This window comes from Mustela lutreola, chromosome 18, assembly GCF_030435805.1.
Source record: "Mustela lutreola isolate mMusLut2 chromosome 18, mMusLut2.pri, whole genome shotgun sequence".
NCBI lineage: Eukaryota > Metazoa > Chordata > Mammalia > Carnivora > Mustelidae > Mustela > Mustela lutreola.
Window position 1 is genome coordinate 2,611,318 of NC_081307.1, and position 24,157 is coordinate 2,635,474.

General features: G+C 39.4%; 1 protein-coding gene across 6 annotated transcripts in view; it reads right to left on the reverse strand.

Moving 5' to 3' along the window:
• PSD3 (pleckstrin and Sec7 domain containing 3) overlaps positions 1 to 24,157 on the reverse strand; it is a 769,411-nt gene that overhangs the window by 424,062 nt on the left and 321,192 nt on the right. For 5 of the 6 annotated variants that reach the window (XM_059155883.1, XM_059155885.1, XM_059155884.1 and 2 more), the window contains 2 exons: positions 19,438 to 20,521; positions 16,347 to 16,742 (listed from right to left, as the gene is read on the reverse strand). In XM_059155883.1, coding sequence (XP_059011866.1) covers positions 16,347 to 16,742; positions 19,438 to 20,521 — 1,480 coding nt within the window. Of the gene's footprint in view, positions 1 to 4,222; positions 4,502 to 16,346; positions 16,743 to 19,437; positions 20,522 to 24,157 lie in introns of those variants that run through there. The other variant, XM_059155892.1, reaches the window with a different exon arrangement.

Consider the following 24,157-nt stretch of genomic DNA (forward strand, 5'->3'; position numbering starts at 1 on the left):
AAGGGTTTTCCTTATATTTAGGTCCCACAAGTCACCACAGCATCCCTCAAATGATGTTTAACCCCATTACTCACTTGTTTTATGCTTTTGAAGATAACTGCCCTAAGTTATTTTTTATTTATTTATTTTTAAAAAGATTTATTTATCTATTTGACAGACAGAGATCACAAGTCGGCAGAGAGGCAGGCAGAGAGAGAGAGGAGGAAGCAGGCTCCCTGCCGAGCAGAGAACCCAACTCGGGCCTCGATTCCAGGACCCTGTGACCATGACCCAAGCCGAAGGCAGGTCATGAGCCACTGAGCCACCCAGGTGCCCCATGTCCTAAGTTATTTAAAAGGAGAAGAAAGAATTGGTCACTAAGATGATGGATATAATAAGGTAAAGACCGAAAAAGGAAGATATCCAGTCTACCATCTCCACCCCCACATACAAAAAAGTCTTCTGTCCAGCGGCCTTTGTTTTACGGAGGAGAGGAAGTTATTCTTCCCACGTCTCACAATGAGTAGCAGAGTCGGGCCAATGGAGATGCTCAGGGCCTCACTTAATGCTTCCTCTGCTAAAAGGTACAGTCTCAGTAAAGGACCAGCTGAATCAACAAAAGGGAGTGGCTTCTTTGAGAACATTCTGAGCACAGAAATTATACTGCCCTAGCCCCTTCGAAATGCAGGCTTCTAGGTATGCCAGGAGCATTCAACAGCAGATGGGACAAACAACCTTCACAAAGTGGTGGGATGAAGTCCAAAGACACCAACTCTAGACAGCGACATGGTTCCTCTCTCTCCAAAGCACAAATAGTTTAATGTACCTAAGCCAATCAGAAGGAATAAGCTAGTCCTTTCAATATCCACTAAGAAAAACAAATTTAAAAACCCAAAGGGCACTTTGCAGTCTACCTAGTACTTTCATACGCATTATAGTATCTCACACTCACAACAGTCCCATTTTCCAAGAAACAGAGAACCAAACTGAAGTCTCGCCCCTGGTTCACAGCTGGTAAGCAGCAAGGCTGGCAGCTGAGCCCCTTTCTTCCAACTCCACATTCAGTGCACCTACTTGTATCCTCCCTCCACCCAATGTTATTACTGACAAAAAGCCAAACACAACAGTCGCTCAAAGGGCTAACTGAACCACACCCTCTAGTCAGCTAAACAATGACTAAAATCCTTGCTGGAACCCAACCCAGGCTCTGCCTCCCCAGAATTTCAGGACTGAGCATTTTCACAGTAGGTTCAGACCAGGCATGCCTCGCTATCCTCTATGAACTCTGGCCTGATCACATGAATCACAACAGTGTAGCTACAGCTGGACCTGCCAAATGCATTGGGCTCTTAGAGACACAACCCAGCTGTGCAGGCAGGTTCCTTACAAGGGTACTCCCAAACATTCCAAACATTGTGCTGCAGAAGAGGGAGGAACTGAGCTATAAAGGGAGCTGGCAAATGTGACAGAACTTTCCATTCCACTTCTGTACTTTTGCACCATTAAGGTAGTTTAAAACTGGTTCCCAAAGAGTGTCAGGGATCATGCCTTAAAGAATACATTAAAACCGGAGCGCTGGGGTAGCTCAGTGGGTTAAAGCCTCTGCCTTCAGCTCAGGTCATGATCCCAGAGTCCTAGGATTGAGCCCTGCATCGTGCTCTCTGCTCAGAGGGGAGCCTGCCTCCCCCCACCTCCCTGTCTGCCTCTCTGCCTACTTGTGATCATTCTCTCTCAAATAAATAAATACAATCTTTAAAAAAAAAAAAAAAAAAAGAATACACTAAAACCATCAGGAGGTTCCTTCTGAGAAGAGGGAGCAAAATGGGGAGAAAAGAGAACTTCAATTTCAGTTCTTAGCATTGGCACATATTCCTTTCATATTTTTGAAAACTAGTTCAAAATGAAATTTAAAAGCTCTAATGACTTCCTGGGAAAGTCAGGGTGACAAACAGAAACTGACACTAGACAAAGTAAACTAGTAACACAGAAGAAAATCATTGTAAACAAAAGCTTAAGAAACACTGATCTAGACATGAGACCTTTATAAAGCAAAATGGGCAGAGTCTCATATACAAACTGAATTTTCCTTTCACAGTAATAGAAGAATAGAGAAATTTTTGGAAGAGCAAAAAATTTGTTAGTACTTGGGACTTTTGCCAGGTGTTTCCACATATTTTATCTTACTTTTTTAAAGATTCTATTTAATTATTTGAGAGCAAAAACACACACATGCTCAAGTTGGGGGAGGGTCAGAGGGAGAAGCAGACACCCCACTGAGTAGGGAGCCTTACATGGGGCCCCATCCCAGGACTCCAAGATCGTGACCTAAGCCGAAAGCAAGACCCTTAATCAATTGAGCCACCCATGTGCCCCATGTTTTATCTTATGTAATCTCAAACCACGGAAGAAAATATATTATCCACAAGTCATAGTCCAGGAAATTTAAGTTAAGCAGCTTCAAACTGCTGCACAGCTACTAACTCCTGGAGCATTAAGATAGAAAGGGCCAAGCTGGAAATACAGATAAACCCTCTAAGAAGAGCCACCACTACATGAAAAAGGACAGTCTACACCTACAGAAAGAACACAGAAAGAATGGCCTGGTTCTAACAATCGCTTCAGTTTTACTCCTAGTGTGGGTCACATTCCGCCTGAGGTACACGTGTGTGCAGTCCTGTGCTCCATATTCAAAGACGATGGAACTGACAGGACACACTATCAACAGGACATGAGCATAAAGAAGTTTTCACAAAGTGTTGCTAGCTGGCACTAACCTACCCTTTTTTTCTCTCAGCCCTCCTTGACCCCTAAGGCTCCACTGCAGCGATAACTGCTGGGCTAGTGGCAGGGAAGACTGCCTGGCATGTGGCACAGGGCACCACCTGGAACCCTGCCGTGCTTACAGTGTGGGCAAACCCAAACTCCAAGTTCATGACTGCCGCTCTCTAAGGTCCAAGCCCTCTCACGTGCCTAATGTAAGGAAGGGCAATTTAAACATAACAGCAGCCAGTTTACCAACATTTATTGAGCTTTTATTAATGCAGGAGAAATTCTGCTAAGTGCTTCCCATGTATTGCACCTCAGTTTATCTTCACAGCAACCACCTCTCAGGTTAGGTGCTATGACCATCTCTAGGTCCCATACAAAGAAACCGCAAATGAAGAGTGGTTAAGCAACTTACCAGAGGTCAAACAGTAAGAAATAGAGATAAAATTCAGTCAATGGGCCTGTAATTCCCAAGTCCAGGCTCATAACTACTATGTCTCTCACAAACTATGTTTCACATCCTTTTATCAAGCATTCTCTTTGTCCTTTGTTATTAAAGCTATGAAACAAAATATCCAAATAGAAAGAGGCTTTTTTTATACTGATGGCCAGGTAAGATAAATAACATTATAAAATATTAGATATATGAATTTAAAATTATGAACTTAAACACTGTTATCAAAGCAAGAAACTTCAACTTACCCAATACATACCTACAAATACATCTGTTAGAATCAGCTGACTGTCCTAGGCATTTATACGCCTGGGTTCTCACAGGCTCCCAGGTATTCAGGAATCCTTTAACCCCAAGCATTTCAAGAATGGACCCCTCCACAAATAACAACACTCTGGGTTCAAGTTCCCCCCTTTACCATCACTGACCTTATATTTATGAATATGAAACGAGAGAGAACTTCTCATTAATAAATTGTGGAGCTGAAATTCCCTCAGTTCCAGAAAAAAAATATTCCCTATGCCTTTTTTCTTTAGATAATCAGCTAGCCTTTAAGGTTTCAAACCTAATGCTAACTTCTAAGACAATCATGTTTCTACACTAACAGCGCAGCCAACTCTCCCTTTAGAGTAGTCAGAACAGACCCCAGTAAATGACCAAGCTCAAACTGGTAACCTTCCAATGCCTGGATGCAGTTTCAGAAAAGGTAGCTGAAAGCACACTATATTCTAAGAACACCAAGCTATGTCTGAACACTCAAGAAGCAGCACAACTCTATTAAGGAAAAAAATCTCATCCTGTCCAAACATTACAGACCCTGTAACAAATACACCCTTTTCATTTTTGTCAACCTTATTTAGAAAACAATATATATGAGTTATCATTTTCCTAAGTTTCTAAGACCTCCTTACGATGTTTTCCATTTTTAAAAAAAGTTTAAAATCCAAAGAATTTTCTGTAACTTCAATTATATATAATTCAGTACTGCCTAGAACCAAAGAAAATAAACTGAATTCCAGTTACCTCCGTCAGCAGTTTGCCCATAATCTTATCAGGAATACAAAGAACATTCTCCTGTTCCATCTGTTCAGCAAACCTTCATCTTCAGCAAGGCCTCTTTTAATGTACTTATACGGCTGCTTCTGTTGTGAGTACAAACCGCTACACACTGACTCTGCAGTGACATTCTCCCAGAATGCCACTATGTCCCTCAGGGGCTGAGGGATAAGAACTTGAAAGAAGTGAAAGGAGCACTCCCTCCTCCCCCTCTGCCTAGACTCCCCTCTCAACAGGCAGCTTCCCTCCAAAAGATCAGCTTCAAAAGTCCAGACCCAGTAAAGTCACACATGACCTCACAAACCTCCAACTTAACTCTTTAGAAGCCAGACGGCGAACTGACAACAGGGAGAAAGGGCAACTGTCTTAGCTGATTTTGGAGTGGTTGTTCTTAACGAAGAAAAGAGAAGTTTGTCCAACATCATTTTTAAAAAGAAAGTAATTTCAGCATTCATCTTCCATAAAAGAACTAAAGTTTCTGAAGTACTGTTTTTGAAAACTATAATTTCTTGCAGCACACACGTTCTATACCTAAAAGAATGACTGAAATGTGGGGGGGGATCTAATTCATTTACATTAGATAAAATTCACACTTAATCTTATGTGATTTGTGTTTTACTATTTTCATTCCCAGTTTTGATTCTGGTCTTCTACTATTGTTAACGTGAAATGTTCGTCTGCCCTATCACTGGAGTCCTGCTTCAGACAACCAGAAGTGGACAGCCAACACTCTCAGCTGTCAGACACAGGCAGCAACTGCCACAGAGAAGTCTCAGAAACCAGGAGCTACAGGCATTCGACAGAAAGCACAGCCACCAGACCCAACTAATGGATAGCAGAGTCCGCATTCAGAGCCCCTAAAGGGAAAGGACAGCAGTGTCAGGGTGTTTCCCATGTTTTTTCTTGGGGCACCAGCTGTTTTTGTTGGGATATCGGAATTATAAGGATCAGAAGGTAAAACAACTAAAAATTACTTTATAAATAAAAGCAGATAAAATTACATCCTCTCAAAGAAAATGTAATATGCCCTTTCAAGAATGCCTTGGTTCACCCAGAAAATGATAAAAACTTACTGTCCAGCAATTTGATTCCTAAATATACACCTAGCCTACAGAACTCTCCCATAAGTGCACAAGAAGCCACAAATTAGAATGTTCGCTGCCATGCCATTTGAGATAACAAAAACACAAGACAGCCAAAGTATCCATAAATAGGGAAATGGAAAAATAAATTCTAGTATACATTCATGTAATGAATACTATAAACAAATAAATGATCAATTAGGACTTTATGAATCAGTTAAGAATAAATCTGAAATATTGAGAAAAAAGGTGAGTTACAAAAGGAGAGATGAAGGTAGCATTTTATACAAGGTTTAAAAACATGAAAATATACTATCTAAAAAAAATACTATCTAGTGTTGACAGACGCACACTTACATAGGAATGACAACACCCACAGGTCATGGCTGCCTTAAGGAAAGAAAGAAAGTAATGGGACCACAGAGGCATTCACAGGAGTTGGCAATTCATCTGCGATGTTTATTTTTTTAATTGGCTATGAGATCACATGTGTTTATTATTTTCTACACTTTTTGACATGCAAAATGTTTCACAAGTTGTAAAAAGTCAACTCATAATAGCTGCCTTGAGTGCAGCAGCACCTGTTCAGTCTAAAAAATTAACAGAAGGGGCAAAGAGGTTCACAGTTCCCTCAACTCCTAACTCTCAAGTGCCCAAATCTGAGCACCTGTTACTAATTCTGCCTCAGTTTGGCCCCATCTGGACAGTCACCCTGTCCACTCACCCCATGACCTAACCCTCCTTTCAAAACCTGCCACAAAAAGCAATACTTCCAAGCGCCTCCACAACCCCTCATGCTAGAAGTAGCCCCAGTCTCAGAACCTTATGTCTGGCTCATTACGCCTGTACTAGAACTATGTGAAGTGATCTAATCAGCCTCCTCTCTGGGAGACACCTAGCACCTAGTAGAGAGCAGCTGGTAATTAACTTCTTCACTAAGTAAACACTGAGTGTCTGGAGGGTGTGCTGGACCCTGTAACAGAGGTTCTCTGAGTCTCGAAACTAAAGACTTGAGAAGATCACTACCAGGGCGCCTGGGTGGCTCAGTCGTTAAGTGTCTGCCTTTGGCTAGGGTCATGTCCTAGGATCAAACCCCACATGGGGCTCCCTGCTCAGAGAGAGGCCTGCTCCTCCCTCTCTCACTCCCCATGCTTGTGTTCCCTCTCTCGCTATCTCTATCAAATACATAAATAAAATCTTTAAAGAAAAAAAAAAAGATCACTGTCTGAGTATATTACAGGATGAACCCTAAAACTACTCTTAAATGAATGCTGAGTGTGAATAAAGAACTTTGATTTTGTTTTGCAATAATCACTCAGTACCTCTTATTTTCTCAGTACTAAAAATTTTGTATTACTACTCAATTAAAAAATGTCACCTACTTTATGTTGAGGTGGAGCTGCTAAATAGATAATTACAAAGACAGTAAAACAAACTGTCATTAAAAATCCTCACCTTCAAGTAACCCAACACTCTTAGAACTATTATTACAAATATATAATACCTTCATCGATCTGACCACAGCCCATTCATGTCAGGTGACTTTGAAAAAGTTTTAAAGAAAACTCTTTGTTTAAGCAGTATTATTGCTGATAATAATAGACAACATATTTTGAGTATTCATCAAGTGGAAGTAAATTATTATCCCTCTTCCCAGATAAGAAAGTTGAGGTTTACGGAGAAAATTCACCAAAATTTGAACCAAAGCAGGCTGACTTCAGAACCCACAAAAAACATAAACAAAACATACTATAAAAAAACAAAACAAAACAAAAACAAACACTTTACAAAAAAAAAAAAAAAAAAAAAACCACCACACATACCGTTTCCTAGCAGGAAGATGGATGAATCCCTATGTTTCAAGAGTAAGGATGGGAACCCTATGATCACTATACCAAAGATGAAAAAGAATCCTATAAAGGTACACAGCCAGGACCACTCACTTTTACAAGCCTCTGCCACTAGCACAGTGACCGCCTCACTGAGCTTTGTATTCTGCCTCTAAACACTTTTCACCACATCTCAAACTTTAAAGTACTTACGAATCACCTCAGAATTCATTAGAACACACACTTTGATGGAGTAGGTCAGGGGTAGGTGTGTGGTACACATTTCCAACAAACTCTGAGGTATTGACAGCGCAAGCTGAAGAGCAGAATCACCTGGGAATCTCTAAAAGCCACACGTTTGAGATGTCACCCTAAACATCAGAATCTCTGGAGGTGAAGCGTGGGAAGTCGGAATTTTAAAAAGCTCCCTTCGTAACTCTAATGTGAAGTCAGGTCAAAAACCCTGTTTTAGAGCTTCTCTACTTGAGCTTGGTCCATGGACCACTGTCCTAGCCCTGTGCTTCTCAAACTCCATTATATATGTGAACCATCTGGACATCTTCAAATGCAGATCCTAACAGTGGGTCAAAGGTGGGGCTTGAGAGTCTGACTTCTTCTAACAAGCTCTGAGGTGAATACTGCTGGGAAGCAAGGTGGTAAGTAGGAAGATTAAAAATCTCAGTAGTGCAGTGCATGTGATTTGTAAGGCTTTCCTTTTGTAATTCTTAATTCAGGAGAATCCTGCAAATGGAGGTTTAGGTGCAGGCATATGAAATAGCATACGGGGTGCAGGGATTATAAAGGTAAATCATTCATCTAACATTGGCTCAGATGTAGTTTAATATTAATCCTCATTAGCATTCAAGATTATATTGAACATACCTCACATCATGGTCACTTGGGTGCTGAGTGTAAAGGCTCTGCTAGGAGCTTGAGCTAATTTAATTCAGACTCCTGTATCAGTTTATAGAAAGCTTATGAGATACACAGTAGGAAAAAAAAAAGATGAAAGCACTGGAAATGTACCCATTTTGCATTCTGATAAACTGGTATTTCTATGTAAAATACCCTCAAAGAACTTTATTTCTTTTTTTTTCCCCAAACCACAAAACAGTGGATAATGTTTCTCATCCAGTACTGCAAATCTTGTGTTTAGTGACCGCTGCTGAGAGGAAATGCTACTGCTTCCTTTAAAAGTTAAATATTGCACTGATACATGAATAAGAAGATTGCTGTATCATCCCAACCAGTTACAATATTAACTGCCAATCCAGTTTTTTATTTAGACCTGTGACTGTCCTTGTAATTATATGTATGTCCTTGTATTATAATATATATGCCCAACGTCTTTAATCATTTGAAGTCTTTTAATATGGTTTTTGATAAAAGATGATCCACTTCAGTAAGCATCCCACAGCACTCCTCAAGGGTAACATCCACCATTATCCAGGGTGCATTACTTGAAGCTGTAAACTACAGAATTAGAACATTTCTAGGAAGCTCTATGTCAAATCAGGCACCATTTCCTGAAGTCATCACCAATTTATACAAGAGGCACTCAACAAACAGAAAGAGCCCAAAACCACGAGAGCCAGCCAGAGCCAGGACTGTCTGGGAGGAACCAAAAGAACATCAATGACCAGAGCAAGTAGCTTTTACAAGGGCTCCCTGATGAAGCCAGGAGAGAAGAGCAGCCAGGAAACTCACCTTAGGAGCTATTTTCTACAGATATGGAATCAGAAGACACATTAGCGGCACTGTAGTGCTGTTGTGTGCCCATCTCTGCAGCGTGTCTCGGTGCGGTGCTCACCCTCCAAGAGTTCACTCATGTCACAGCTGCTGGCCTCACCTCTGAATGGTGACTCTGAACTCTCTGCAGCCAACCTTCAACCTCATATTTCCACCAGCATTTCTACATAAAGCACCATCACTCTCCTCAAATTTTACTTGTTTAAACTGATCCCACCACCAGCTATTCTCTCATAAACCTTGCTGATCTACCCAATTCCTATTACTTCTGGATTCAGTAAGTCATCTAAGCTTGAAGTCTCACAGTGATTTTGACCCAGCCTTCATGTCCTGTATTCAAACATTCGCCAAATCCTTACATCTTTTTTTTTTTCTTTACTAGGATTTTCTTACCTATTTTCTTGTATCCCTTAGACTATTACTCAGAATACTATAAAACTCACAATAGGTTTAAAATAAATATCCACAAACTAGAACTTAGCAAATTCTTACAACAAGACTATAAATAAAGTGGTAAGCTTATTTCCATTTTACCAATAAGAAATCAGAGACTCTCTTAAGTCAAACAACCTACCCAACATCAGTTAGTAAAAAGGCTGACCAGACCTCCCGATCTTCTGATCCCAAATCTAAATATTTATGCCACCTGACCACAGCGTGTTGTACTTTATGAAAAGAAGTGATACTTCAGGAAGTCCAATAATAAGTGTGCCAGGCAGTATAGAGATAGGAGGACAGTGCTGGCAGCTCAGAGGCTGATACAGGACATGGTAGAGGCATGGACATAAATTTTGATTCATTTATCTCCTACTACATATACCAGGCACTGTTACACCACTTGATTTTCTTTTCTTATTTCCGGCCACCTGATTAATTTCATATGTTTCTCCTTCCTTTACCAGATAGGTATTACTCATTGCATTTTACACTTAGAAAGACTCCTAGATTTTCTATAATTACTCAAGATCACACATCTAGTGAGTAACTACGGCAGGATTCAAACCCAGGTAAGCCACATCATGCATCATTGAGCAAGAACTCCTTTGGGTAAATTTAAAAAAAAAAAAAAAAAACTATTATAGCTTCTAGAAACGCAGATGGAAGAATCTAGAAAGACAAAACATGAGAACCTATGTTCTGCAGAACTAGTTTTAAAACATAAAAGAAAAGGACTAAAAAGATTACTAGAGCAACAGCTACCCAATAATGAACCTAGAAGACAGCAGAGCTTCCTGTTTCTAATGTTACAAGAAAAGCTGGGTACTCAGTGGCCAGCCAGGTCTCTAAAGATGACTTCACAAGATCAAATCTTTTCCTCAGTCACCAGCTTAACTAATACCACGTTAGTTTAATTTCGTATTTTAATACTTATACATTATATTAAAATGCCTGCAGGTTTTAAATTGGAACATCAAAATATTTTTTGAAATCATACTTCATAAATCTCTGTATTAATCCTACTTCATGTGACTTTTTCCTAGACAGAAAGAAACTAAGGAGAGAGAAAAACTGAGGAGAGGGGATAATGTTAAATGCCAGCATTCCATTTGAGAATGGGAGGGGAAGAACAAGAAGAAGGCAAAAAAAAACAAAACTATCAAATCCAGAGTGGACCCAGGAGTGGCCAGAGCACCCTCCTCAGGCAAACCAGTTGCACACAGATGTAATTCACCTCTTCTGTGGTAATGCATATTCTGAGCAGTGTCTGAAAGAAAAACTAGGAAGCTGAGGCATAAAATATATCCATTACACTAAACAGGTGATTTTAAAAAGCAGTTTTATGTATTTCAGAGAACCAAAACAAAGCTCCTGCCATATTACTGTATTTGGTATCTCTCTTTTCCTATCTGTCCAAACCTAAGCTCAATAGACATGAACAACATTCAACTCTGTTAATGGTCACAGTGACAACATTTGTGCCTTTCGGTCTTCAGGTCAGAACTTACTGATTGGAGTTGCAATCATCAGATGATAAGCCAGCGAGGGAGAAGCACCCAGACACAAAGGAACCCATTGGAACATGTACAACTGTAAGTCTCTAATTATCCTTTCTAATTTTGGAGCCATGTGACTGGACTTCACACAGCACTGCTGACCCTGTCAGCCCGAGTGCTATGTAGCGGACCACAACGGGAGGAGATGCTCTTCTTTGCTCCTTCATTAAAATATTGTGTTACAATCATAGGGTGAGCTATTTCCTGACTGACTGCAGCTTCCTCGCCAATATTCAGTGCTCAGAGCACTCAGAGCACCTGAGAGAATTTAACTCTTCCTATCCAGGGTTAGTCCAGGGTCTTAAGAATTTTTTTCACCTTATAAAGAATGATCTATTTGATATCAAAAAGGTATATAATCCTTTAAAAGACAAACAGTGAGCACATGTACTCTTTTAAAATGTCCTTTCAGACCTAATACTAGAATATTACAGATTTGAAGTGTTTTCTTCTTTGACTTAAGTGGAGAGAAAGAGTACTGGGCAAGAACAGTCCCCTTTGGCCACCAGTTCATGGCTAACTCTAAGACTGTGAGGTGTTGCTAAGAGGGAGAACTAAGTCTTGCTGAAGTGATACAACATCCTCATCACCTTTCCCAAATACTTGCACTATCTTTAAAGAAGGAACACAATAGAGAACATGTTATCCAGCATTCAAAGGAAATCACTGTCAAATACTGCCACTGAAATCATCATTAATGACAGAGTAAATACACATACTGAAGGAGAAAAAGATTTAAAAACATACCTAGGCAGTGCCAAATATATTTTTGTTTTGAAACCAATAATAAATGGACTCTGGAGCCTGATTACCTGGGTTCAAATCCTGGGTGCGCCACTTACCACCTGTGTGAATTTAAGCAAGTTACTCAACTGTGCTATGCTTCTGTTTCCTTATCTGGAAAATGTGAAAATTATTAGCTTCTTTCTCCTGATTTCTTATGAGAATTACATACCATGTGTTTACTAATAAAACCTATAGGATGCCTTTGATATAAAATTGTCCTCAGAGACAGCCTAAGTAATCTTATAATCTTTTCTACTGGTTGAGAGCTGACATTTTATACATTAAAATCAATACTTCAACAGAGATGGACTTAATTTCTTGGTTCAGTTTTAGTTAGAATCAAAGAAGCATTATCAGGGAGACAGTCATATCATTAGTCATATCATTCCCCTTTCCTCTGAGCTTTCTTCAGATTCCTTTAATATGGTCAAACCCCCTTAGTCCACTGCTAACAGAACAGCGAGGCTGGTGGATAGAGACAAAATACAAGGCATAGGCACTTGTTTTATTTAGCGCTTTCTTTATGTAAATGCCACAACATTTATTAATAAAATTGGAAAAAAAATTTTCCCCTTGAATCCTAACACTTTGACCCCTGGTGCTTGGTTGAGGGAAGTCAATCAGGTTCACAAGTGTACAGTCAGCATTCTAGTTTGGATTTCCTTAACAGGCTCAATAGCCTACTTCCTTACATCTGTAGAAGAATGTTTTAATGTAGAAGAAATGTTTAAAAGCCTGCTCATTGATTGCTTTAAAAATTTATGGAGACATGTTCATTATCAATTTGATAAATTTTTTCTCAAATTAAACATAACACACACCACCAACAAGAAGTTCTACAATTACCAACTCAGACTCCTGGTTCTATAGACTTATGAATGAAAGAAATTACATTTAGAAAAAGAATAAAGATATAAAACCAGGCAGCCTAGAACAATGAATGTATCTGGTCTAGGAGTCAGACAAGTTGAATTCTGGTACAGGATCTCTCACCAGGTAAATCCATCCCACCAAACTGGGACTCGGATTCTTTACCATAAAAACAGGAAATATTACCTAAGGCCCCTTCGAGCTGTCATAATTCTGTCATAATAATGTCATAATTCTTCAACTTACAATTCTTCTGGTGCTGCAACTTGAAAGCTCCAATAAGGCAGAGAGGGTAAATAAAAACCTAACAGTTATTCCTGTTTCTTTAAAATTTCTTAGGATGACTGAGCCCATTCTATTTTTTAACCCTGAATAAAGACATATATCATGAAACAAACCGCTTCTACCTATAACCATTTATTATCTTATGCCAACTCAAAGAGCACAAATAGATTCATCCAAGTCACAAAGAGGGGTAGAATGATCACTAGTTAGGAATCATGAGGAAGAGTGCCAGAGCTGAGAGAGAAGTTTGGTCGGCACATCTCTAAGATGCTTCTCATTCAGTACTAGAATTCCATCTTATTTTTTTTTAAAGTTTTAACTTAAATTCTAGTTAGTTAACACACAGTGTAATACTAGTTTCAGGTGCTGAACACTTCCATACAATCCCGGGTGCTCATCATAAGGGTGTTCCTTAATCCCCAGCTCACTCATATAATACAAATAATGTATATTTTTTGTTAAAAAAGACAGTTGATTTAAGTATCTGTTCTCTCTCTCTCTCTCTTTGTTTTTGTTTTGCGGGGAGGGGTGTTTTGGATTCTGTTTTGCTGTCGTTGGTGACTCGTGGGAAAAACAAGTTCATTATATTCATATTTTTTATTTCTATTTTCAAGACTTTAAACATTTATGTTTAAAAGTGAGAAGAAAAATAGTATTTGAAACTGATTCTTGAAACAATGCAAGCTTGTATCCCAATAACTTTCTGACATGGTAAGAAGATTCTGTCTATAGTGAACTCTGCGCACTTTCTCTAAGTATTACCCCTGGAAGACAGGAATTGGCTCCTGCATGCACACACGCACACACATACATCTATCTATACATACTGGCTTAAGCCAAACCCTTGTCTTGCAGATGTAGAAATTGCTGCTTTCTCTGATAAAACTGGTTTTAGACTTGGGGCGCCTGGGTGGCTCTGTGGGTTAAGCCTCTGCCTTCGGCTCAGGTCATTATCTCAGGGTCCTGGGATAAAGCCCCACATGGGGCTCTCTGTTCAGCAGGGAGCCTGCTTCCCCCTCTCTCTCTCCCTGCCTCTCTGCCTACTTGTGATCCCTGTCTGTCAAATAAATAAATAAAATCTTTAGAAAAAAAAGAAAACTGGTTTTAGACAAAAAACAGGGTTAATCACTCTCTTAGATCATGCTAATGTTAACAGAGAAAAGGTATTCTTTTCTTCTGTATGAAACCTGAAATGAGGAAAAGCAATTCTAGTGTAAATCATGCATGCAAGCATTATAATTACTATATATAAGAAAACCCAAGAAGATTCAATCACTATATAGAATGGTAAAGTACCAACTCATTTCTTTCATTAATCATATTGTTAAATAAATTGTATGCAAAAGACAAAAGGGTGATCCTTCTTGAATTCATATAGCTGGTATTCACATAGTGTTTGGGGGTGGAAAGGGAGTTGCTATGAAAATGCTGTTGCATTCCTTATTCCCCATCTCACCCATCCCCTGACCCATCTCCCCTGGGTAACCATCAGATTGTTCTCTATTGTTAAGAGTCTGTTTCTTGGTTTGTCTTACTACTGGCCAAGATCTCATGGTTTTACAATGCATTTAAAGAAGCTTGGACTTGAGATGGCCTGAAGTATACTGCTGTCTAAACGCAAGATGCTAAAATACTGTAACCCTAATACTCTTTCTTAATTATCTAACTCTGCCTTACCAAAAATGACTGGCAGCCATGCTGGCCCCAATAATGACTACTTCCTATTCCAAGTAAGCGGACCATACATTTGTAAAGGTCTCACCTAATTCCTTCCTGATCTGACTCACTGATGTTCTTTTCTTTCTTTTATTTACTTACCCTCCCTGTAGCTTCTACCAAGAAAGCCTCTCAGCCACAAAATCGCTCAGCTTCCCCAACATATTTTGGGGGTCTGAAATATAAATAACTTCAACTCACCCCAGAAAGTTAGACTGAAATTTTAATAAAATTATCTGCATGCCTATACTATTGCACTTTATCCAACTTAGTTATCAGAGATGACGGTGAAACAAAAGGACAAATGAGTGAAGCAAAAACGTCCCCTCTCTGAGGGGAGGACTGCCCTCCTCAGGAACATGTTTCCCTCAAAGATCCCCTCCAGAGACACCCTCCGTCTCAGGGATGCCACCTCTCTCAGAGACACAGGAAGTCTAAATGAGGACTTAGCAGCCAAATCAATTCTGATTCACAACACCTTTATTCAAGCTCCTACTTTGTACCAGGCACTGTGCTAGTTGCTTAATCTAGATTAACTCTTTAATACAGCCACAGAGCATACTGGAAATCATTAACCCTATTTTGCCAGTAAATCAAGTGGGTATCAGAGAAAGCTAAGTGGCTTGCCCAAGTATTTCAGACCAAGGTCTTCTGCTTTTGAGACTAGTGTTAATTATCTCACCATGGACCCAAGAAGACAATCAACATCCGTGGTCCATTTCATATGGAAATGCATAACTTCAGTGCTCTAACGTGCCAGTCTTGGATGTGTTCATCTAATGAAATCTAGAAAATGCTCAACATAAGATGGACTGCTCACAAGTTTACTGGAAACCTGTAACATGAATACTGACTTAAAAAAAGCACTGACACTTCTTTATACAGCTTTAAAATAGTTTATCCCCATTTAACCTCCCCTCCACCTCTCCCAAAACACACACACCAACACACTTTAATTCAGGAAAATTATATCAAAACTAAATTCATAAGATCATTTGAAGTTTAGTATTCCCTGCCCATTGATAAAGATGCTAAAGGACAGGTAAATGACCTGAGAATGATAAGCAAGAAGCAATGAAATGCTGGATAATCCATAAACAGACAGGGAATGACTAAATGACATGTATGGCACATATAAACAATGTAATGTGTCATCTTATTTCCCAGGTAGACTTAAACCCTAAAGTAGAGAGAGGAAATATTCATAGCCTTGACCAAGTATCGGCTCTATCAAGCATTTACATAATCAGATCCTTCCTGCACCATCTCAGGAACAGGAAAAATGCCTAACAGAGCAGGACCTCACAGAAGAAAGGCCTGGGAGAGACTTTGGTCACCATCTAACCCAGCACCCTCAATTTAAATAAAGGAATTCCTGGCCTATTCAAGCAACCCGCTTCAAGTCATCAACCAGTATCAATGCCAAAACAAAAGTCGACACCTTCCAGTGTTCTTTTCACAGCACCATACCACTGCTACCAAAGCTGCACCACGGGAGCTAACACCTACTCCTCACCCACATATATTTTTTATTTTACATACCAATTTACATATGGTAATCCAGGAAATATCACCAAATAACCACAGCTTGCCAATTTGGCAAAACTGCTAAGGTGTACTCTGCCTACCTCTAAAACCCAAATTTCTTTCTACTCCCATCATTCTCTTCCATCTACAGAAACTGGCCTAATGCTACTTAGATCTATTCCAAGTTCAGATCTCCCAAACAGAAAATGATACAAAAACTAACGCATGAAATTAATAAGAATAGAGCTAGTACCTTCCCCAGAAAGCAATCTCAGGCATGCCTTTCATGTAGATGGAGTCACTGGTGTCAGTCAGCCCATTGGTGATCCCACTAGAATAGCCCATCACTATTCCACCATCTGCTGAGACGCTCAGGACATCCTGTTGTCCTGCCACCGACGTCCTCTCCAGGAACTGACTGCCTTCTTTAATGCGCTGCTGTATCATTGGTGTGAGGGGCATTTCAAAGCTAAAATAGCTATCAGGTTCTGAATATAATGTCTCTAAGGACTCCGCACTGTAGTATAAGGAAGTGTTGTCCAAAATGGTTTCAAACTGGGAGCTGTACACATCAGTGGAGTCTTCTGTATACCCAGGCCCAAGGATATCATCATCTCCTCCCCTTAAGTGCTCCTCTTGCTCATGAGTCCTGGACAGGAAATAAGAATGAAGAATTTCAAAATTAGGTTAATATTCTTTTTATTTTTTTCCCATCACCCATATAAAAAAGATAAGATTCTGTAAAGCCAACAATTATATTCTTTGGGCTTATATTTTAATATATTCGGAAAGGAAGGTATCACAGAATCATATTCAGGTTGACAAACCTCTTGGCATACATGTGCTACTCTACCCTCTAAATAATTTACATAGTTTCAAACTAGTTTCCTAGGATGGGACTGTATCTGGTCTATTGAATATTTGAATAAAATATTAAATTCTCATTTTAACCAACTAATCTCCACAAATTTAAATTATTAACAGCTACTGTCATCCTCAATTTTAATGGACACAGATAAATATAGTGTAAACTTAATGGAGTAAAAATACACTAAACTTTCATGAGTCTATTAATACTTTCTGATTTAAACAAGAGGACTCGCCTTCAAGAGGATGACTACATTAGAATCCAAAGGCCGCCCCCTGCTGACAATGAGGCAGCACTGCAGAGAGATTTCAAGGCCCAAAATTAGCCAGTGAAAGACCTTTAAATTTTTAAAGCCAGCAAACATGTTAATTTCAAGGCTAAACAAAACAATGAAAACCTATAAACAACTTACAATTTAATATACATGGGTGGATGGAGCACCAACTAATCAATACGCAGCATTTTGTTCAAATATTAAAAATGAACATTGGGATAACTAAAAAATTTTAAAACTCAGTAAGAGCAAGAGGTCAAGAGTTAGAAGAACCTGGAGCTGAAGGCTGGAGGTGCCAATTACCAGCTATGTCACTTTAAAAATCTTCCCTTAACCCCTGAGTCTCAGATTGCTATAAATAGGAATATATACAGTAACAACTGAAAGAAAACTACCTCCTAAGTATCTATATTCCTAAGATATTATGAGGACTCAATCAATAATACAGTTGTCTCTGTTGTTTTTAAATTACAAAGGTCTACTATGTACCAAATAGTACTCTGGGTTTATATCTCTAAATAGCGTCTTGCTGCTTAGGAAATAAAACGGGAAGTTCCTATGAGGAAGCTCCTCCTTAGCCCTCCACACTCATTTCCCACCCCTGCCCCAGCCTCCTTGCACTCCAGCCACACTACTGTCGGACTTGACATAAAGCCTTTGTTTCACACAACTCTAGGAAGCACACGTAGTCAGACAATTCAGCAGCCCTCCTTGCATGTTGTTCCTTTGCACATGCTGTTCCCTCACTCCCTGGAACATTCTTCCTCCCCGTACTCTGCCTGGTTAACTCATATTAATTTTTCAAGTCTCAGCCTACTTATCATTTCCACAGAAAGGCCTTCTCAGGGCCATCACCTGAATTTAAATTACTTTTTTCTAGTATGTCTCTCTTCCTCTCCTTCACAGAACCTACCACTATTTAAGATCCTATAATTATTAATATATTATATGGTCAGTGTTTATCTTCAGCAGAAAACTCTATGAAGGCAGTGACCACAGGCCATTACCTATTTTGAATGTTCTTTTATGCCCAGTATCTAGGAGGGTCAAGAATATCATAGACAATCAAATACTACTTGTGGAAGAAGAGAGAAAGAGGAAAGGAAGTAAGAATTAATAATATGCAAAAGTGCATATTCCAGTGGGTATAATTACTGAGCCGTGCCACACACCAAGGCTGCTTTTGAGAGACGTCTAGAGATGTTTATGTGTTGGGAGGTTGGGAAGGAAGGAGTAGAAAGGAGAAGTCCTGATTACCATCCTAAAGGAGCATCACTCTAGGTGAATTTGTTAATTAACTGCACAGAAAAAGGCATTTCCTTACACCAAACAAACACAAAAACCCTTCAGCCTTGACATACATGTTCTCCCACATAGGCTGTAAAATGTGGTGTTCTGAGGACCAACGGAAGAAAAGATGGTACTAACTGTAAATTAGAGTATACAACAAATGACTCCGCCAAAAGGTACACTATATGGTCAAGACTGCAATCAAGAGAAGTAATGAAAGATAGGTCCTGTCTTCCATTTATCCAGGCTCTAAGCTGGAGATGTCAGAAATGGATGTCAAAAATGGAAAGAGCAGGAAATACAATATGTATAAGCTTATCAGGCCCCAAATCAAAACATGTGCTACTTGTAAGAAGGGATTCTCATGTGAATGCCATGGAAGAACTGAATTATAAATTCAGTCTACTTCTGACCTCCGACTTCCTTTCTAAACTTAGAAAGTTGAGGCAGCCCACACCCAACACCTCTGTGTTCACACATGTCTGCAGCTCGTGTGCAGGCACTGGTGTTGCATCCGGAAGAAGTGCCTAAGGTAAGATACAATGACTACAGGATATGTCAAGAGTCCAGATCCTTTCATATTATTAAAGATAACTGTGGGTACTGTTATGTAGCTGTGCTGATGCTGGAAAACTTGAAACATATCAAATATAAAAAATGTCAGAAATGGACAAGTTCACAGTTTCTCCAGAATTCTGCCTCCCTAATCTATGCCTAATGGACAGCTTTATAAAAAGATCACTTTAATATCTTAGGACTTGGAAGGAATCTAGCCTATGGTAACATCTCTTCCACTCTATGAAAACAAGGCCCCAGGATACTGTGTTGAGTTCTCTTGGCCAAGCACAGGCTAACAGTTTCCTCTGATGTGTACCAGGCATCACAGACAGTAGGAAGACTATGGGAGCTCACCTTTCCTTGTCTCTCTCCAGTTCAGGTTTCTTCTCAAGATGTTCTTTGTTGTCCTTGAGGAAGACTTCATCCTCTCCACTGTCAACAAGAGGCAGAGGGGAAAATGTCCCTGAGCCAGTGCCTGGATTTTCTGAGGAAGCATTCCAGGTTTCATCCCAAACACTCTCAGTTAAACCAACGGAATTATACAAACCAGCAGATGAGATGAGATGGCTTGGCACTCTGGAAAACTCTCTGCTTTCTGGAGAGGTCGTCCTTTCCAATGGAATCTCAAAATCCACAGGCTGCTGTGTCTCTCTTTTCTCCCCTCCTGTCCACAATATTTCCACCCCTTGAAATTCCACATGTTTGACCCGGCCAGGGCGTCCTGTGGAGCTACCTTGATCAGACCTCCTTTCCCTCAAAAAACGAACACTGCCCGCTGAGGTATGGGTCACTGCTGGGCTTCCCAGGGAGGATACTGGACAAGCTGGTTCCTGCACACGAAGAGCCCCTTTTCTACCATCATCAGTTACCTTGGAAAGCTCTGCCTGAGTTTCTCCAGTTAATAGCACAGTCAGATTCTTCTGGATGCTCAAGTAAGAATTCTCCTCAGTCGTAACTTCAGCCGAAAGAGGTATATCTGGTCCTTTTTCATGGCCAGAAGGAAACGATTTGTTGGCTCTCTGTCTCTTTGTTTTATGAGGGGCAGTGTCCTGTTCCTTGTCCACCTGCTGAACTGAAAAACTAGAAGTAGCATCTTTGTCCAGTACCTTTGTAGCCTGTAATGTTCCTGAAGCTATTCTGGCTTCTGTGGCTTTCAGAGTTGATATCAAAGAATCAATGGGTTGTAAACTTTGTTCCTTGAGGTGGCTTTGAGAGAGGGACTCTCTGACATCTTTTGGTCCTTCTGCAACACTGTCAGGCCCAGAGTGATGGTCATCAAAAAGCTGGACCCCCTGCTGCCCTTGTGGGCCGCCTGGCAGAGACTCTGTATCAAACCCAAGAGAAGTTCTTAGGCCTTCTCCACTTTCCTCCATGGTCCCATATTCTGGAAATTCATTTGTGACATTTGGTGGGAGTAAAGTGCTTCCTCCATGATCACCTATGAAGAGAAGAGAATGGAGATATAAATTGTTTTGAACAATAGGTTCCAATGTGTATTAATAAATATCCACACAGATTAGGTACTCAATAATCCTTATTTGATACTTTCACTGTCTCCTGCCCCTCAGCCACCCTGCCACACATCCTTCTCATAACTTTACCAGTGGTCCCCTCCACTCAGCTAACATGAGGATAAAGGTTTCAGTACAGAAGGAGGCATCTAATGACACATGCCATGTTTCACCCTGCTTTTTTTTTTTTTTAAAGATTTTATATTTATATATTTGACAGACAGAACTCACAAGTAGGCAGAGAGGCAGGCAGAGAGAGAGAAGGAAGCATGCTCCCTGCAGAGCAAAGAGCCTGATGTGGGGCTCAATCCAGGAACCCTGGGATCATGACCTCTGCCTAAGCAGAGGCTTAACCCACTGAGCCACCCAGGCGCCCCTCACCCTGCTTTTGATAAAGTCTCACACATGCAACTCAGTTGCTGCATATGCAGTAAGAGAATAAAATAAAATACATATCACTTTCCATACACCACTCATGAAGTAGTAACTCAAATATTTATATTGGGCATAAAAACAAATACCTTATGATCTAGCCAACAGCATTTGTGTAGTGCAATCTCTGAGACAGATACGATCTATTTAGAGTCAGTAAATACTTTTTCAGCTTGGAAGCCTCCCCTTCACTACTGGATGTCTATGGGGAAAAAGGCTTTCAGAACATCCTTGGACAATGAGAGTAAAGTCAAAATGGAATAGGATACTTAATGTGTTAAGACAAATTTCCAGGATCCCAGCTGCATAACTTAAATGGTGTGTGATGCAGAACCCCAATACGTGAAGAAGTAAAAATAGTAAATAGTATATATTTACTGCAACAAACCAAATTTACAACATTTAGTCAGTGAGAACAACATAAATGTTCTGATGAGGAAAATTTTAAATTGGAAGTTTATGGGTAACGGGTACAGTTATATCAGCTCTGATAATCCAATTTCCTTCTGAACTTGGTTTTGGTTACTTTATATCAAGAAAAACCTCATGTACACTAGAAATGTAGTATACCACTTTGACAACTTTATGAAAGAGGACAGGTGTTGCTGTGTTATTATTTTTAAAGCCCTGTGAACTACAACCTTTCTACTTAGTGAAATATTAGATAAACATCTGAATATATGTACTAAAACGACATAAAAGACTTGATTCCAAGGCATACACAAAAAGAAGTTAACTTGGAAACATGAATTAACATATAGTATCCCACAGTATGCAAAATATGATGAATAGTAATACATCTGAGAGTGTATACTGTCTAATATTCCATTTTCTAAAGAATTTAAAATATATATATTTTTAAATTAAATTTGAGTAAGGTGAAGATGGAATCCAAATGCACTTCTCTATGATGGCTATACTTAAAATACCTTCATAAGACAGGACTAAGAGAATGTGGCTTGCTGAAATCTGAAGAGGGAGCATTTCTTCAAATCCTGATTTTGAAACAAAGACAGTTAAAAACAGTAAGATCCTTCTTACTAGGGTGGCATATTGGTATCTTTTCCTCTTTGAAGATTCAGTGGTTTGTAATATGCTCACTAAATTATACCATTACCACTCTTTAATTTCAAAACATTTCACCACCCACTCCAAAAAACAAAAAAACAAACAAACAAACAAAAACCATATTCATCAGCTGTCGCTCCTCAGTTCCAGGTAACCAACCAATCTACATTCTTTCTGTCTCTATAGATTTGTGTATTCCAGACATGTCATAAAAATGGAATCATATAAAATGTGGCATTCGGTATCTGGCTTTTTTCACTGAACACAGTGTTTTCAAGGTTTATCCACACTGTGGCATGTATCAGAACTTCATTCCTTTTTACTGCCAAACAATATTTCACTGTATGGATATACCATAGTTTCTTTGTCCATTCATCAGTTAATGGACATTTCTAACCTGTCTGAAGTGCTTTAACAAAACTGCCCAAGGTGACCATTGAAGCCATACATATATTTAACAGATTACAGGGAAATCCATTCAACAAAAGGAAGAAAAGTTACTCTTTATCATTCAGGAGTCCACTTCACTCTAACATTTTAAACTGCCACCTATAAAACCACCACTAAAATAAACAATGGAACACCAGCCCAAAGAGGAGTGATCACTAAAAAAAATCAAGAAAAGAGGCCTCAAAGGAATTAAATAATCTCTCCGCCCTATTTTTACTACTTTTCATTAAAATGTATCACATAAAGGAGGATGGAAAATGCCTCAGTTGTGGGCAACAACTTGTGATATCTTGATATAACAACTTGGGAACTGGTCAAGAAAGTGAGACAAAAGGGATAAGAACAAAATCAAAATCCTGCACGACAAATAGCTTGCTTTAATATTCCAGTCCATTCTCCTGTTCTAGGTTTACTTTACTAATAACAAGTGCAGACCAAGAGAAATCAATGTTCTGAGAGACAAACTGACCTGACCAAGGTAAACAGGACGATGTTCAACCATGTGTTATGCAAGAGTTACAAGTTGGGACTAGATTCCTAGTCTTTTGTTTCTCAGGAGTAAATTCCTGGGAAAAACTAAGAAGTCTCTGAGTTGTTAGATCTCTATTTCTAATACCAGTAATATTACCAGACACAATAGAGAATAAAAAATCTTCCAGTTGTAGCTTCTGAGCACAAACAGCCTTGAACATCAGATGGCTCTTGGTTGGTGTACTCATCACAGGACTCAGCACAGTATCAAATCCCTCCTTTCCTATAAGGCATTTCTTTGTTAGAATGCAAGAGCAGTTATTTCTGCTGCTTGCATTTCAGGTCACCACTTAATTGTATTTAACAATAAACAAAACTTCATAAGATATTAATCCTGACCTTTTTATTTAGAATTTCTGACTTATTCCTTGTTTTTAAAAATCAGGACTACTTATTAGGGTGATTTTTCTTTTTTTTTTTAAGACCAAATTCTTCTTTTACTTCAAGATTTTTTTTCTGTCCCCTTTTGAAACAGGACCATAGATACTTCCCATTTAAATGTCTATCATTTCCAAAATTCCTTCAAATTCAATAAACTTTTATTAATTACCTGCAGTATACTAAACATAGGGGATTCAAAAGTGAGTATTGCCAAAGCATGAAAAGTCTGTTTAGCATGTTAGAAGAGTTTATTCCAGTAGCATTTGAAGGGATATACAGAGGACAAAGAACGAACATAAACAGACTCGGGAGTAACAGCCCAGGCTACTGGCAATAGCACAGGTGAGGTGATGCATGCTTGAGCCTGGGCAAGGGTGGAAGGGACAGAACAAAGATGCAGGAGCTCCTGCAGCTCCCATTCCAGCCAGTATCCACACCCAGTATCACCTCATGCCCTCTGCCCACCTCCCTCTAACTTCAACATGCTTCCACAAAGCTGCTGTTCAGCCTATGCCAACTGCTGTGGGCTCTTACACCTCACTTGTTAAAGCTTTTCCTTCACCTTTGTCAGTCTCTATCTAATGTAAGAATCCAAGCGAATACTGAAATAGCTTTTTCTCTTCCAGAAAGTTTTACTGAATTAGTATTGCCCAAATTTGGTTTCATATCTGTGACAAAGGGATTTGTGAAGTATAAAAAAA